This window comes from Gymnogyps californianus, chromosome 4 (genome assembly GCF_018139145.2).
Source record: "Gymnogyps californianus isolate 813 chromosome 4, ASM1813914v2, whole genome shotgun sequence".
NCBI classification, from domain to species: Eukaryota; Metazoa; Chordata; class Aves; order Accipitriformes; family Cathartidae; genus Gymnogyps; species Gymnogyps californianus.
This window is the reverse complement of record NC_059474.1, coordinates 13846177-13859197: the sequence shown is the minus strand read 5'-3', so window position 1 is coordinate 13859197 and position 13021 is coordinate 13846177. Positions and strand designations below refer to the sequence as shown.

The 13021-nt window shown below is 41.4% G+C and overlaps 1 protein-coding gene across 1 annotated transcript in view; it reads right to left on the bottom strand.

Moving 5' to 3' along the window:
• Positions 1–535: 535 nt before the first annotated feature.
• The window catches only part of JAKMIP1 (janus kinase and microtubule interacting protein 1), a 110566-nt gene continuing 98080 nt past the window's right edge, over positions 536–13021 (bottom strand). The window contains exons 20-21 of the mRNA XM_050895653.1: positions 3901–3966; positions 536–586 (exon numbers count right to left, since the gene is read on the bottom strand). Coding sequence (XP_050751610.1) covers positions 536–586; positions 3901–3966 — 117 coding nt within the window. The remainder of the gene's footprint in view (positions 587–3900; positions 3967–13021) is intronic.

Genomic DNA, 13021 nt, shown 5'->3' with positions numbered 1-13021 from the left:
CATTGCAACCTTCACATCACCACATAAAAGGGAAATTAGGTTATTATTTCCTAAGTTATTTTGTGGCTTCAAGGATCTTCAGGAAGTAAAATGAACCCCTTTTTTGCATGGGTGGTGATGCTTACAGGGCTTTTTAGAAAACAAAACTGAAAACCAAACAGTGTTCGCCACCTCTCTGGCATGACAGAAGGTAGGATCCTACAGCAATACCTGAACTTTTAGACCAAATGTACCTGCTCTGCAGAATTGAAATGCACCCAGTGCAGTTAGGGCAGTCAGTATCCTAGAATGCAAAATCATTGCTCACTGAAAACCCAATGACTTTCTGCAGAAGTCTAGGAAGGTAACTGAAGGCATCCAAGTCAGATTTTACAGGTGACTCTTCCTCTCTGTGCAAGCAAAACCAGTGTACCCTCCCCATGGTTTCAGGGTCTTACGAAGACAATTCTCAAAACATGGCAAAATCTAAGAGTTAAAAATTGAGTACAAAGAAATATAAAGAATACCAACCACATGTCTTGGCTCAGTTGTATCATCAAGGCCACAGAATGAATGCTAGTGAAAAAAACAAAAAAAGGAACAAAAACTATAACATAAGATCAAAAGAAAATGAGGAAAAAAGAAAAGAAAAAAGATGTAAGATATGTAATATGAAATCCAATGACATTACAGCAGTTAGTCTTACATCAATACTAATTGAGTTGACCTGAAAGAGAGATATAGTATGCCAATCTTACTCTAAAAAGGGGTAATGGTACAAAATTCAGTATTTGAGGGCAGCTTTACAAATGGTAACATTTGTGGATTATGTAACTTCAGAAATATTAGGCTTGGCTTTGTGACTCAGTTAAGTAAGTACTTATAATTACACACCTGAAAGCTTTCCTGAACCAAGACTTACCAAGCCAAGGGCACAAACTAAGTGCAACTTAAATGGTAGAGAATCAGTTATGAGAAAAGCATGATGTGTTTAAACAGCACTTGTTCCTCATGTATCAACTCGTAGAATAAACTGAGAATTTACATTACTCTTTTGTATGGCCTTTAGAAGCAGGACAGTTTGCTGAAGAATCTATAGGCAAAAATACTGTCATACTTATGTTCTGATTTGATAGAATTTTACATAAAACTTAAAAATTGAATCCATTCCTAAAGGAAAATCAAAAGCCATACTCTTGACACAGTAACTGTAAGTGGTGCATTGCCCTTAGCTACAACCAGCAATGAGGCTCAGCTATAAATACTGCTGTTCCTTCAAAAGCATAAGACTTCTCTCCACAAGTAATTATTGTGCTCAGTATCAGCGGCATGTAGGTGTCAGTCTGCACCCACTGACATATTAAACCTTCAGAAGAACAATGAAGTATATCATTCATTGATTCTCTGACAACACAGTCTTCCTTCCAGCAGTCAAATTCAGAATGGGATTTAATCCCAAGTAAAAAAATTCAAATGTAATACAGATGGAAGGAAGCCCTCCACCCATCCAGGAGCTGAAGGTTAATAGAAAATGATGAAGCTTTTTTTAGGTCTCCTGCTAATCTAACATTAAGGCAAAGAGAACGTTAATCATTTTAACTCATTACCAGCTTTCTGCTAAGCTTGTGATTAAGCTATTTCTTTTCCAATACTTTTCCCCATCCATTCGACTGATGAACCAGCACAGATAATGCTAACTTCCATTTTCAAAATTAGCAGTCTGTCTAATCCAATACCTACTCTCTAAATTGTAATGGCAATGCATTACAGGCTTACATTTTGGCAATAGTAACATCTAGAGATTTTGATGTTTTAGAATAGGTGGATAAGCACTAATATTTGCAATAATTAACATGTAGAGGTATTACCTATTGCCCTGGTTTCAGCTGGAACAGAGTTAATTTTCTTCCTAGTAGCTGGTACAGTGCTGTATTTTGGATTTAGTATGAGAATACTGTTGATAACACACTGATGTTTTTAGTTGTTGCTAAGCAGTGCTTATCCTAAATCAAGGATTTTTTTCAGTTTCCCATGCTCTGCAAGTGAGCAGGTGTAGAAGAAGCTGGGAGGGAGCATAGCCAGTACGGCTGACCCACACTAGCCAAAGGGATATTCCATACCATAGAACATCATGCTCAGTATATAAACTGGGGGGAGTTGGCCGGGAGGGGCCGATTGCTGCTCAGGGACTGGCTGGGCATCGGCCAGCGAGTGGTGAGCAATTGCATTGTGCATCACTTGTTTTTCTTGGGTTTTATTTCTCTTTTTGTTATCTTCCTTTTCATTACTATTATTATTATCATATTTTATTTCAATTATTAAACTGTTCTTATCTCAACCCACGAGTTTTACTTTTTTTTCCCAATTCTCCTCTCCATCCCACTGGGGGGGAGTCATGAGTGAGCAGCTGTGTGGTGCTTAATTGCCAGCTGGGGTTAAACCACAACACCTATCCCTCAAGGTTTCTCTGCTTTGAGGAGCTAACTGTAGCATCTTAGACATCACTGGCTGTTAGGCAGGAACAGCTTCAGGTATAGAAGCGTTCCGGGGCAGAGGAGGGCAAAGGCAGCAAAAGAGCCCTTTAAGGGGTGGATACTGCCTGTATTTCTCTGCTAGTGGAAACGGGGACCACTGCCTTCCCGATGGATGCAGACAAACTAGCCCCAGCCAGGGAGTAGTGGGGGTGATGCAAAGTGACAATTAGCAACAGCAGCAGACAGCCCAGCTTCTCACAGCTCTTCTCCTGGCTCCTCCACAAACCCAGCTGGATATCACTGTTCAAAAAGTGCAGGACGAGGTACTGCAGAGGGGAGACAACTACTGTCGGAGCAGAAGGGGCCAAGGAAGCTGCTGAGGGAATTGGAGTAGCTGCTAGAAGTGCAATACCCCTGGAGGGGGACGCAGGGAGGACTGCCACATCCTGAGAGCAGATGAAGGGACAGTGAGATTAGTGAAGGGTGAGGAAGAAACCTTCCCACATCCAGTGAGCTACTCCCCAAAGCCTCTCTCAGTTCTGTAGACCCCACTGACCTCTTCCAACTCCCATTCAAAGCCTTCCTTTTGCTTTTACCCCATTCTGATCCCAAAAGAAAAAAAAAACAATGCCTGAAAACTCCACTAACTTCTCCATTCAGCCCAGCAGCAGGTTTCTGTAGGATTAGGTACCCATACGTACTGGAGAAAATGAACCTGAGATGATGTGACTCATCTTGGGATCTAGGCACTGGTTTAGCAAAAGCAACATAACCAAAACACTTTGCTAGGGCTTAGAGAAAGCCCCACTGTCAGCCCATGCCCTGCAGAACAGCCTAAACTCCACAGACCTGGGAAACACTCGAACCCACAGTCCAGGAACCTCATGCTATCTCTTGCTTGGGGCCACAGTGACCCAAATACATTTGTTGTCTTAAGCTTCAATCAGAGCTTTTTCAAAAGAGGAGAAAATTTGGATCTGGGATATTAATTTGGAACTTGTTTCTATCTTAAAGCAAAAAATATTTTTGTTTGTAGTGTTCGTCACATGCACCTCATTAACTTTGTCTTAATTTTCAGTACTTGCAAGTTTTGCAAAGCAATGTTATCTGAGAACAGGGCTGAGCTAACCGATTCTGTCAAACAGAGACAAATCTTGTTTGTTCTTTCTTGATCTAAATCACAGAAGATCTTCCCCCTTCTAGTCTAGTGTCTTTTCAGACCCCTTGATTCCTTTCTGTACTTGCTAGAAAACCCAGATAGCAAATAATTTTGAGCAGATTAGGGACAGAGCTTCATTTCATGCAGCAATGACTTGAATTCAAATTTTATCTTGTTTTAAAGTAGATTTTGTGATATTAGGTTAAGTACTGTTAACGTCAATGCAACAGAGAAAAATAAATTAGTATGGAAAAAAAATCTATTGGCATTGCCCAGGCATTTAATTACCTTTTCCTCAATTTCTTTGAGTTGCCTCTTTTGAAGTTCTATTTTATCTTCTAGTTCTCGAATTCGCTGGAACAGAAAAAGCAAAATAGACATTATTATATCTAATTTGAAAAGTATAAGAATCAAAAAGATCAGAAAGAGATTAAAAATTAAGAGAACAAAGGCCCATTATTAATGTAACACTTCCTTTACAGTTCCATGTCCATGGCAGGATTGCTCCACATTTCCATGAAACCATGGCATTTTAAAGAAGCTGCACATCCAGAACATCATGTTTACTACCAGGAAGTCTACTCATCACCACTCATTAACCATAATTTTAACATATACATACAGACAATTCCAATTAGTACCAAAATTCTTAGAAATACAACACTACTTTCTCTGCAACTGCCGCAAGTTTTTCTACTTACCTGGACAGTCAGCAGATTATACTATTACATTTCATTTTAACTGTCTATTTTCCTTTCCTACAAAATATAACTATGCTTCTGGCGTAATCACGCTATACCAGAAAAACAGAGCACACAGATTTTCAATTCATCGCCAAGACACCATCCAGAGATTCAGCTCCATCCTATTACCAGAGCCACCTCCCACCAGAGTCAGAGGGAATGTCTCCTTCAGCATAGCTCTCTGTATTTTTAAGGACTTTCCTTGTTCAGTTCCACAAAGGTTCTCCAAAAATATTACTGTTGTTGGGTCCACATATCCTATCTTATTTCTGTCCCCTTGTTTCATTTCTATAAGTTATGGTTCTTTTTTTTTTTTTTTTGGTATTTCTCTGGGCTTCTACATTAAGAAGATGCATTTTACTACACTTTTAGTATATTGTACTTGTTACAGATAAAGTAGGTTCATAAATTTTTTTTTTTATAGGCAGAAACTTGGAATCTCCTATTAACAGCCACTGGGAATCAAGGAGCAACTTTATACTATCAGCTTTTTTCAGGATTAACTACCTGACCTCTGCCTGGCCTACAATAGCTAAGGTTATTAATAGTTTCTGAACTTTGAAAGAGAAATTATAATCTACTCTAATTTCTATGCGTAGGCCAATAAAATTAATGTAGCAGCTGCTGCACCACTCCCAAATTATTTTATTACTCCCAAATTGATTTGAACAATGGTATCTCTTTCAAAACAACATCCAATCATTACTTATAAATGTGTGCAATCAACTGATGTTGATAGTTGATTACCTGGATTCAATTCAAAGACCTCAGATAGTGGGAAATGCTCCACACTCATGGTAGCCCAGGACAGGTACAGCAAGGCAGGAGCTGATCCAATGACCATATTGTTTTTGAGAAATGGGGTTTGGCTTGAAAATTGCAAATCTAACCTGGAGCTACCCCAAAGATGAGGTACATCCAACCCTGCAGTTCACTTTGCCTAGGGTGTACTACTCTCCACACAAATATTGCAGACAGGTCACAAGCAACAGCTTTGTTATTGTTGCTGCTGTGTTAAAATAAAAGATTTTGCTTAAATGACTGTTTTGAATATTATACAGTCAGAATAAGTCAATCAAAACCTCCACTGTATCATGCTCAGAGATTTCCCCAGATAATATAAAAGCACAAACCAGATTACCCTCGTGTGACACAAGGGCATGAAGCTTTGCTGACAGTAGCAAATGCCCCAAGCACAGCTGTATTAATTTCACTTTTCCTCTATTACATTTGAATTGATTTATACTTCATCTACTCCCTGCTCAAGGCAAGTCTATCTCTCAAGCGATCATCTTCATATACTCTATGTACCAGGAATATTACAATCACTGTAAAAAGCCATGGGATGAGAAGCAGGCAGATGTCATCACCTCTGAGATACTGGTCCACCAGGTTACACTCCTGTTTCTCTCCCACTCATTTCAGTTATGCTGATTCCTACTTACAACCACATCCCAGATCTGACTGACAAACTTCAATTCTCTGGGGGTCCTGCTATACTCGGTGATAAAATTTGATCATGGTGAGATAAGTGGAGAGAAGCAATGTTTTTAAATACCATTTTCACCTTCAAGATCTATCATGTGAGATATTTTTTCAATATCTGCTGAGAACTTGCCTCCACAAAAAAAAGAAAATAAAAAAGCCCCCAAACATCTGGTTGCTTTCTCACCTCAGGGTTTACAGCAAGTGTTCTCTTATGAAAGAACATGTTAATTAGGATAAGATAGCATTTTTCAGATTTGGGAATCCTGTTAATTAATTAAAAATTGAGATGTTATTATTCCCTTATGAATTTTTAATCTTTTCGAAAGATTATAGCTATTCAGCTATTCTCTCCAGCTATTCAGAATAGTTCTAAAAAAAAAAGGGCTGAGGCTTCTCTTTTCCAATTCCCACCCATAACCCATCATAATTGTTAAATTTGTGAGACAAAAGATAGAGAATAGTTTTAAGGTGAAGATGTTGCGCATTAATCTGATAAAATAATGATAAAATAATCAAAATTTGATTCTACATATGTAGAAGAGTTATAAAGCATAGGTTTGTTAAGTTTGAAACAATTAACTATAGAAACTTCACTAGAAATTAATGGCTTTTTGTTTTGTTTTAAGAAACCAAAGTGAATGATAGTCTGCTTTGTTAACGATCCATGAAGGACTGCTTAGTGTTGCCAAGTTTAAGTGAACCTAAGGGAAAGGTAATTCTGGCAGGGGGAGATCACGACCACCGACTCATAGACCACCGACTCAAGAAACCCCCCGACCCAAAAGGTTAAGGAAGTAAAGGTCTCAAAAATCGTAGTGGGCATGCGCAGTAATTTACATGGTAGGCAAAGAAATTTTAACCAATCATTTAATAGAATAACAATGAATATGTATTGAATGATTAAATATGTTAATATCTCGTGTATAAAAGGTGATGAATTTTGATGCGAAGGTGAACACGGTTTGGCGGAGCTATGCCCCATGTTCCCAGCACTGAATTAAAGGAGTGCCTGCTTATCTGCATCTCATTGGTGTTGATAAATTCTTTCCGTCTCGTTTGGTAACAAAGAAATATACACTTTCCTAAAAATTAGTTTAAATACAAAGACAACCTAGCAATTGAAAAGGAATACGCATAGGGTTGAATCTCTTAGCAGTGAAAATCTACAAAAAATCCTCAAAACAACTAGATTTATGTCAGTAAGGCAGATATATACAGGGTGGATATAGTCACTAGGGCAGATATTTACATGTATACCTGTGTATATGTAGACCTGTTCCAGACTTGCCACCTAAGGATAATATGTTGAACACAGGTGACTGGTGTTTAAATAGCTAGTATTCCCCTTATAGGAGTGGAAATCACAATGACAGAAGACTTACACTGCAGATGAGTAAGATTTTGTAACCAACTTCTTTACTACAGAAGCTAAGAGTTCAAACCTAGACAGGTCAGAATTTGTTCTAAAACACAACCGTGGGCTGGAATTTTCCATCAGGTATCAAAGCTTGGGGGTGTTTACTTCTAGCTGTTTACTTGCTTTCCCCTGGAGTATTGTAGGGAGGATTATCCAGCAGGATGAAGTGGGTGTAGCTATTCCCATCAATATCCTCTAATTGCACAGGGTCAGCACTGGAAGATAACCAGCCTAGCTCAGCTATTTATATATCCTGAAAAATCTGATTTAACTCATTTATTTCCATTTAACTGCAGAGATGGCCTTAAAAATATATACATATATATGCAATATATTGACAGGAAAAAACAATTTACATCTGCATACAGTATTTAACACATCAAAATAATTATTTTCCCCCATTGTACCTATCTGCGTTTACAGCATTATCTTGATCATACAAAGATAACAATTTCCAAAATATTACTTTAAAAAATACACGTAAGTTACATGCAATAAGCCTAGCTTTAACAAAAAAAGTATCTTCTAAAAGTAGCAAGAGATGTTCCTCAGTGTCCTGGTTTCGGCTAGGACAGAGTTAATTTTCTTCCTAGGAGCTGGTATAGTGCTGTGTTTTGGATTTAGTAGGAAAATAATGTTGATAACACACTGATGTTTTCAGTTGTTGCTAAGTAGTGTTTATACTAAGTCAAGGATTTTTCAGCTTCTCATGCCCAGCCAGCAAGAAGGCTGGAGGGGCACAAGAAGCTGGGAGGGGACACCGCCAGCACAGCTGACCCAAACTGGCCAAAGAGCTATTCCATACCATATGACATCATGCCCAGTATATAAACTGGGGGAGCTGGCTGGGAGGGGGGATCGCGGCTCGGGAACTAACTGGGCATCAGTCAACGAGTGGTGAGCAATTGCATTGTGCACCACTTGCTTTGTATAGTTTAATTCTTTTAGTATTACTATTGTCATATTAGTATTATCATTATCATTGTTTTTCCTTCCTTTCTGTCCTATTAAACTGTCTTTATCTCAACTCACGAGGTTTTTTTTCTGATTCTCTCCCCCATCCCAGGGGTGGGGGGGGCAGTGAGCGAGCGGCTGCGTGGTGCTTAGCTGCCGGCTGGGGTTAAACCACGACAGTCCTTTTTGGCGCCCAACGTGGGGCACGACGGGTTGAGATAACGACAAATCTGACTAGAATGTGTTAGAACAAATTTGTTATAAACATACATTATATTAGTTCAATAGTCGCTGGTCACAATGTTGATGTATTTGCTCTCAAAGTTGGTGCACTTGTTCTTAAAGGTGCGTTACGTAATACCTTACTTGCAGTATATGCTCCCTGTGGTGCTGTTTATCACCCGTGGGAACTGGGCCAGAGTTATCATGTTGTTCTACTTTGTAACACTGGCTTATGATACGATAGAATTGCTGGTCGTGGAACTAATCTGGTATTTGTACTCAGCATTGCCGTCACTTCCGTACTTCAGGAGCCGTCTATCAGAAACTATTAATAATTACACCTTTTACCTTTTCTCATCGGAGAGCCAAGCCACGGAGGAGACACATTTCTTCACCTTCCCCTTCTCCTCCAGGCAAATTACAGTAGCTCTTGAGAATTTTGAATATCCTTGGGATGTTCAAACCAGCATGTTCCTATTGTTATGTCTCCTGAATGTGTTCCAGGCCTTGTTTAAGGTTAAACAACTGTTTAAGAATACCTTTCGGAAATCTGCCCCGAGGCTTAATAGCCATGGGTGGCATGGCATGTGGGAGAAAATGGGCAGGTATCTAGAGAACTTCTCACCTCCAATGGTTTGGAACTTCACTCCCGAACAACTACAGGACCCTGATAAAGTGATAGACTATCTGAAAGGAAAATGCTGTGGCGATTCCAGAGAGGCACAACTTATCGCACTGTGCTGGGCCCTGGCTAGTATCTACCAAACACTGCTCGATACTGTGCAGCACCCTCAGGGGGAAGGGAGGGAAAACAGACCGACAGATACTGCGGCTACTCCAACCCCTGCAACAGACACAGCGGCTACTGCAACCCCAGCGACAGGCAAGGCTGCTACTCCAGCCCCCACAACAGATACGGTGGCTACTCCGACCCCTGCGACCGGCGCTGCGGCTACTCTGACCCCTGCAACAGGCGCTGCAGCTGAACCAGAGAACCAACCTGTGCCAGTATCAGTCGCCCCTATACAGAAGAAGAAATATACAAAAAAATCAGTTCATTTAACGAAGGATGAAGATGAACCAGGGTCATCACGAGAACAGGAGGAAGAAGCAGAACCAGAAGTAATCACCCGATCTCTATCCCTGAGTGAGCTGCGGGATATGCGAAAAGATTTCAGCCGTCGTCCAGGTGAACACATTATCACCTGGCTGCTCCGATGCTGGGACAACGGGGCTAGTAGCCTGGAATTAGAGGGCAGGGAAGCCAAGCAGCTGGGATCACTTGCTAGGGAAGGTGGCATTGATAAGGCGATTGGAAAAGGGACACAAGCCCTCAGCTTCTGGAGGCGACTCCTGTCAAGTGTGAAGGAAAGGTATCCCTTCAAGGAAGATGTTATATGTCAACCAGGCAAGTGGACCACCATGGAAAGAGGTATTCAGTACCTGAGGGAATTAGCCGTGCTAGAGATGATTTATTATGACCCGGACAGTTTACAGTTACCCAGAGATCCAGATGAAGTTCAATGCACACGACCCATGTGGCGGAAGTTTGTACGGAGCGCACCATCATCGTATGCCAACCCATTGGCAGTACTAACTTGGAAAGACGAAGAGGCACCGACAGTGGATGAAATGGCTCGCCAACTCCGGCAATATGAAGAAAATCTCTCTTCATCCCTACGAGCCTGTGTCTCGGCTGTGGAAAAACTGTCCGAAAAGTCCGAAGAACTGATCGAACTGATCAAAAACTCCTACTCCCCACCTGTACAGACCAATATCTCAGCTATTAGGAGTGAGCATTCCTCTGATCAAGAGAGAGAATATAGAAGGTACACACCACGGGGTACCCTGTGGTTTTACCTGCGTGACCACGGAGAGGACATGAGGAAGTGGGATAGAAAACCTACCTCGGTCCTAGACGCACGGGTACGTGAATTGAAAGGAAAAACAACCAGAAAAGGGGATTCTTCCAGGAAAGATGCCGCTCCGGTTGCCAGACAAAGTAGAAGGGCTTCTGACCCTCTTGAAGGGACCTCTAAGTCATTTTTACAAGAAGTGAGTAACAAATACTCTGACCAGGACTAGAGGGGCCCTGCCTCCAGCCAGGTGGAGGAAAGGGACAACCGGGTTTATTGGACTGTGTGGATCCGATGGCCTGGCACATCACACCCACAGGAGTATAAGGCTCTAGTGGACACCGGTGCACAGTGTACTCTAATGCCATCAAGTTATAAAGGGGCAGAACCCATCTGTATCTCTGGTGTGACAGGGGGATCTCAACAGCTAACTGTATTGGAGGCTGAAATAAGCCTAACTGGGAATGAGTGGCAGAAACACCCCATTGTGACTGGCCCAGAGGCCCCATGCATCCTTGGCATAGACTATCTCAGGAGAGGGTATTTTAAAGACCCAAAGGGGTATCGGTGGGCTTTTGGTATAGCTGCCTTGGAGACAGAGGGAATTGAACAGTTGTCCACCTTACCTGGTCTCTCTGAGGACCCTTCGGTTGTGGGGTTGCTGAGGGTTGAAGAACAACAGGTGCCGATCGCTACCACAACGGTGCACCGGCGGCAATATCGCACCAACCGAGACTCCCTGATTCCCATCCATACGCTGATTCGTCGACTGGAGAGCCAAGGAGTGATCAGCAGGACTCGCTCACCCTTTAACAGCCCCATGTGGCCAGTGCGAAAGTCTAATGGAGAATGGAGACTAACAGTAGACTATCGTGGCCTGAATGAAGTCACGCCACCGCTGAGTGCTGCTGTGCCAGACATGCTAGAACTTCAATACGAACTGGAGTAAAAGGCAGCAAAAGTGGTGGTGATTAATTGAAAATGCATTGGAAAGTGTGGGACCTGGACATGATGTAGATGGTATAGAATAAGGGGTGGATACTGTCCTGGTTTCGGCTAGGACAGAGTTAATTTTCTTCCTAGGAGCTGGTATAGTGCTGTGTTTTGGATTTAGTAGGAAAATAATGTTGATAACACACTGATGTTTTCAGTTGTTGCTAAGTAGTGTTTATACTAAGTCAAGGATTTTTCAGCTTCTCGTGCCCAGCCAGCAAGAAGGCTGGAGGGGCACAAGAAGCTGGGAGGGGACACCGCCAGCACAGCTGACCCAAACTGGCCAAAGAGCTATTCCATACCATATGACATCATGCCCAGTATATAAACTGGGGGAGCTGGCTGGGAGGGGGGATCGCGGCTCGGGAACTAACTGGGCATCGGTCAACGAGTGGTGAGCAATTGCATTGTGCACCACTTGCTTTGTATAGTTTAATTCTTTTAGTATTACTATTGTCATATATTATCATTATCATTGTTTTTCATTCCTTTCTGTCCTATTAAACTGTCTTTATCTCAACTCACGAGGTTTTTTTTCTGATTCTCTCCCCCATCCCAGGGGTGGGGGGGGCAGTGAGCGAGCGGCTGCGTGGTGCTTAGCTGCCGGCTGGGGTTAAACCACGACACTCAGTCAAAGGTTATATTAAATGACTGAGAAGGAAATTACACAAAAATTACACATACTAATTAAGACCAAAGGCAGGACTGCTTGAGATTCAGTATAAGCATTTACATCTTTATCTACTGTTACTTTTATTTGCAAGAATTAGCAATCAAGAAGCTGTGGACTCACTCTCATGTTTTCAACAATTGATTAGATGCTTTCGGTGAATTCTGATTTGTTTATGTTTGCAAAAGCATTGCTGTGACAACAAATAATGCAGAACTATTTTATTGTTATCAAGAAATTCTACCTGTTTTCATGCTTCAGGGCATAAATTGATGATCAGTAAGTCAAGCTTTTCCTACTATGTCATATAGAGTTATAAAAGTTGTGCTATAAAAGATGCATTCAGCTCTATCCCTGACAAGGTTCACAGTAACCTTGCAGGGTAAATCCAGTGCATTTTCAACCGCACAAAAAGCTATGCGAGGAAGCAACAAAATCTACTATACCTTGCTCTCAAAACATTGAGCAGACTCAGTTGAGAAGAAAGCCACAGGCTGTTCTTTTGTTTATTTTCTTTTTTAAAAAGGGAGGGATAGAAGATATGGATAGACAACCTAAAACCAGCATAGTGTTTATGTTTCCTTTAAACCTCCTAGCATTGGTCACAGTCAGAGCGAGGATTAGGGACAAAGTGGAGCGGTGTTCCACTGGGTTCTAGCAATTCCCGTGTTCCTACAGTTAATAGCTGCCCCTCAGTCACATGAGTGCACCTTTTTGGGACTGACAGGATTCATGAGAATAACACTGTGTTGTCAAATCCTGGGGCCATACAAAGGAATTACTGTAGGCAAACAAAGAGCCACAGTCAGACAAAAATAGTACAATGAGAATGCAACCATGAAAGAGAAGAGTGCAAACATTAGGGACATGGATTCTTAACACTGTTCACCTTGCCCACATTCAAAACCAATCTGCCAAAATAATGAATACCAATTTGTCATTGATTTTATTACAATAGCACAAAAAACCTCACAAAACTCCTGGATGATGGATGGGTAGATCTGTGAATACTCCCTGTTACTACCTTCACCCACATGGAGCTCTTCTGAATTTTGGAAAGAGGGTT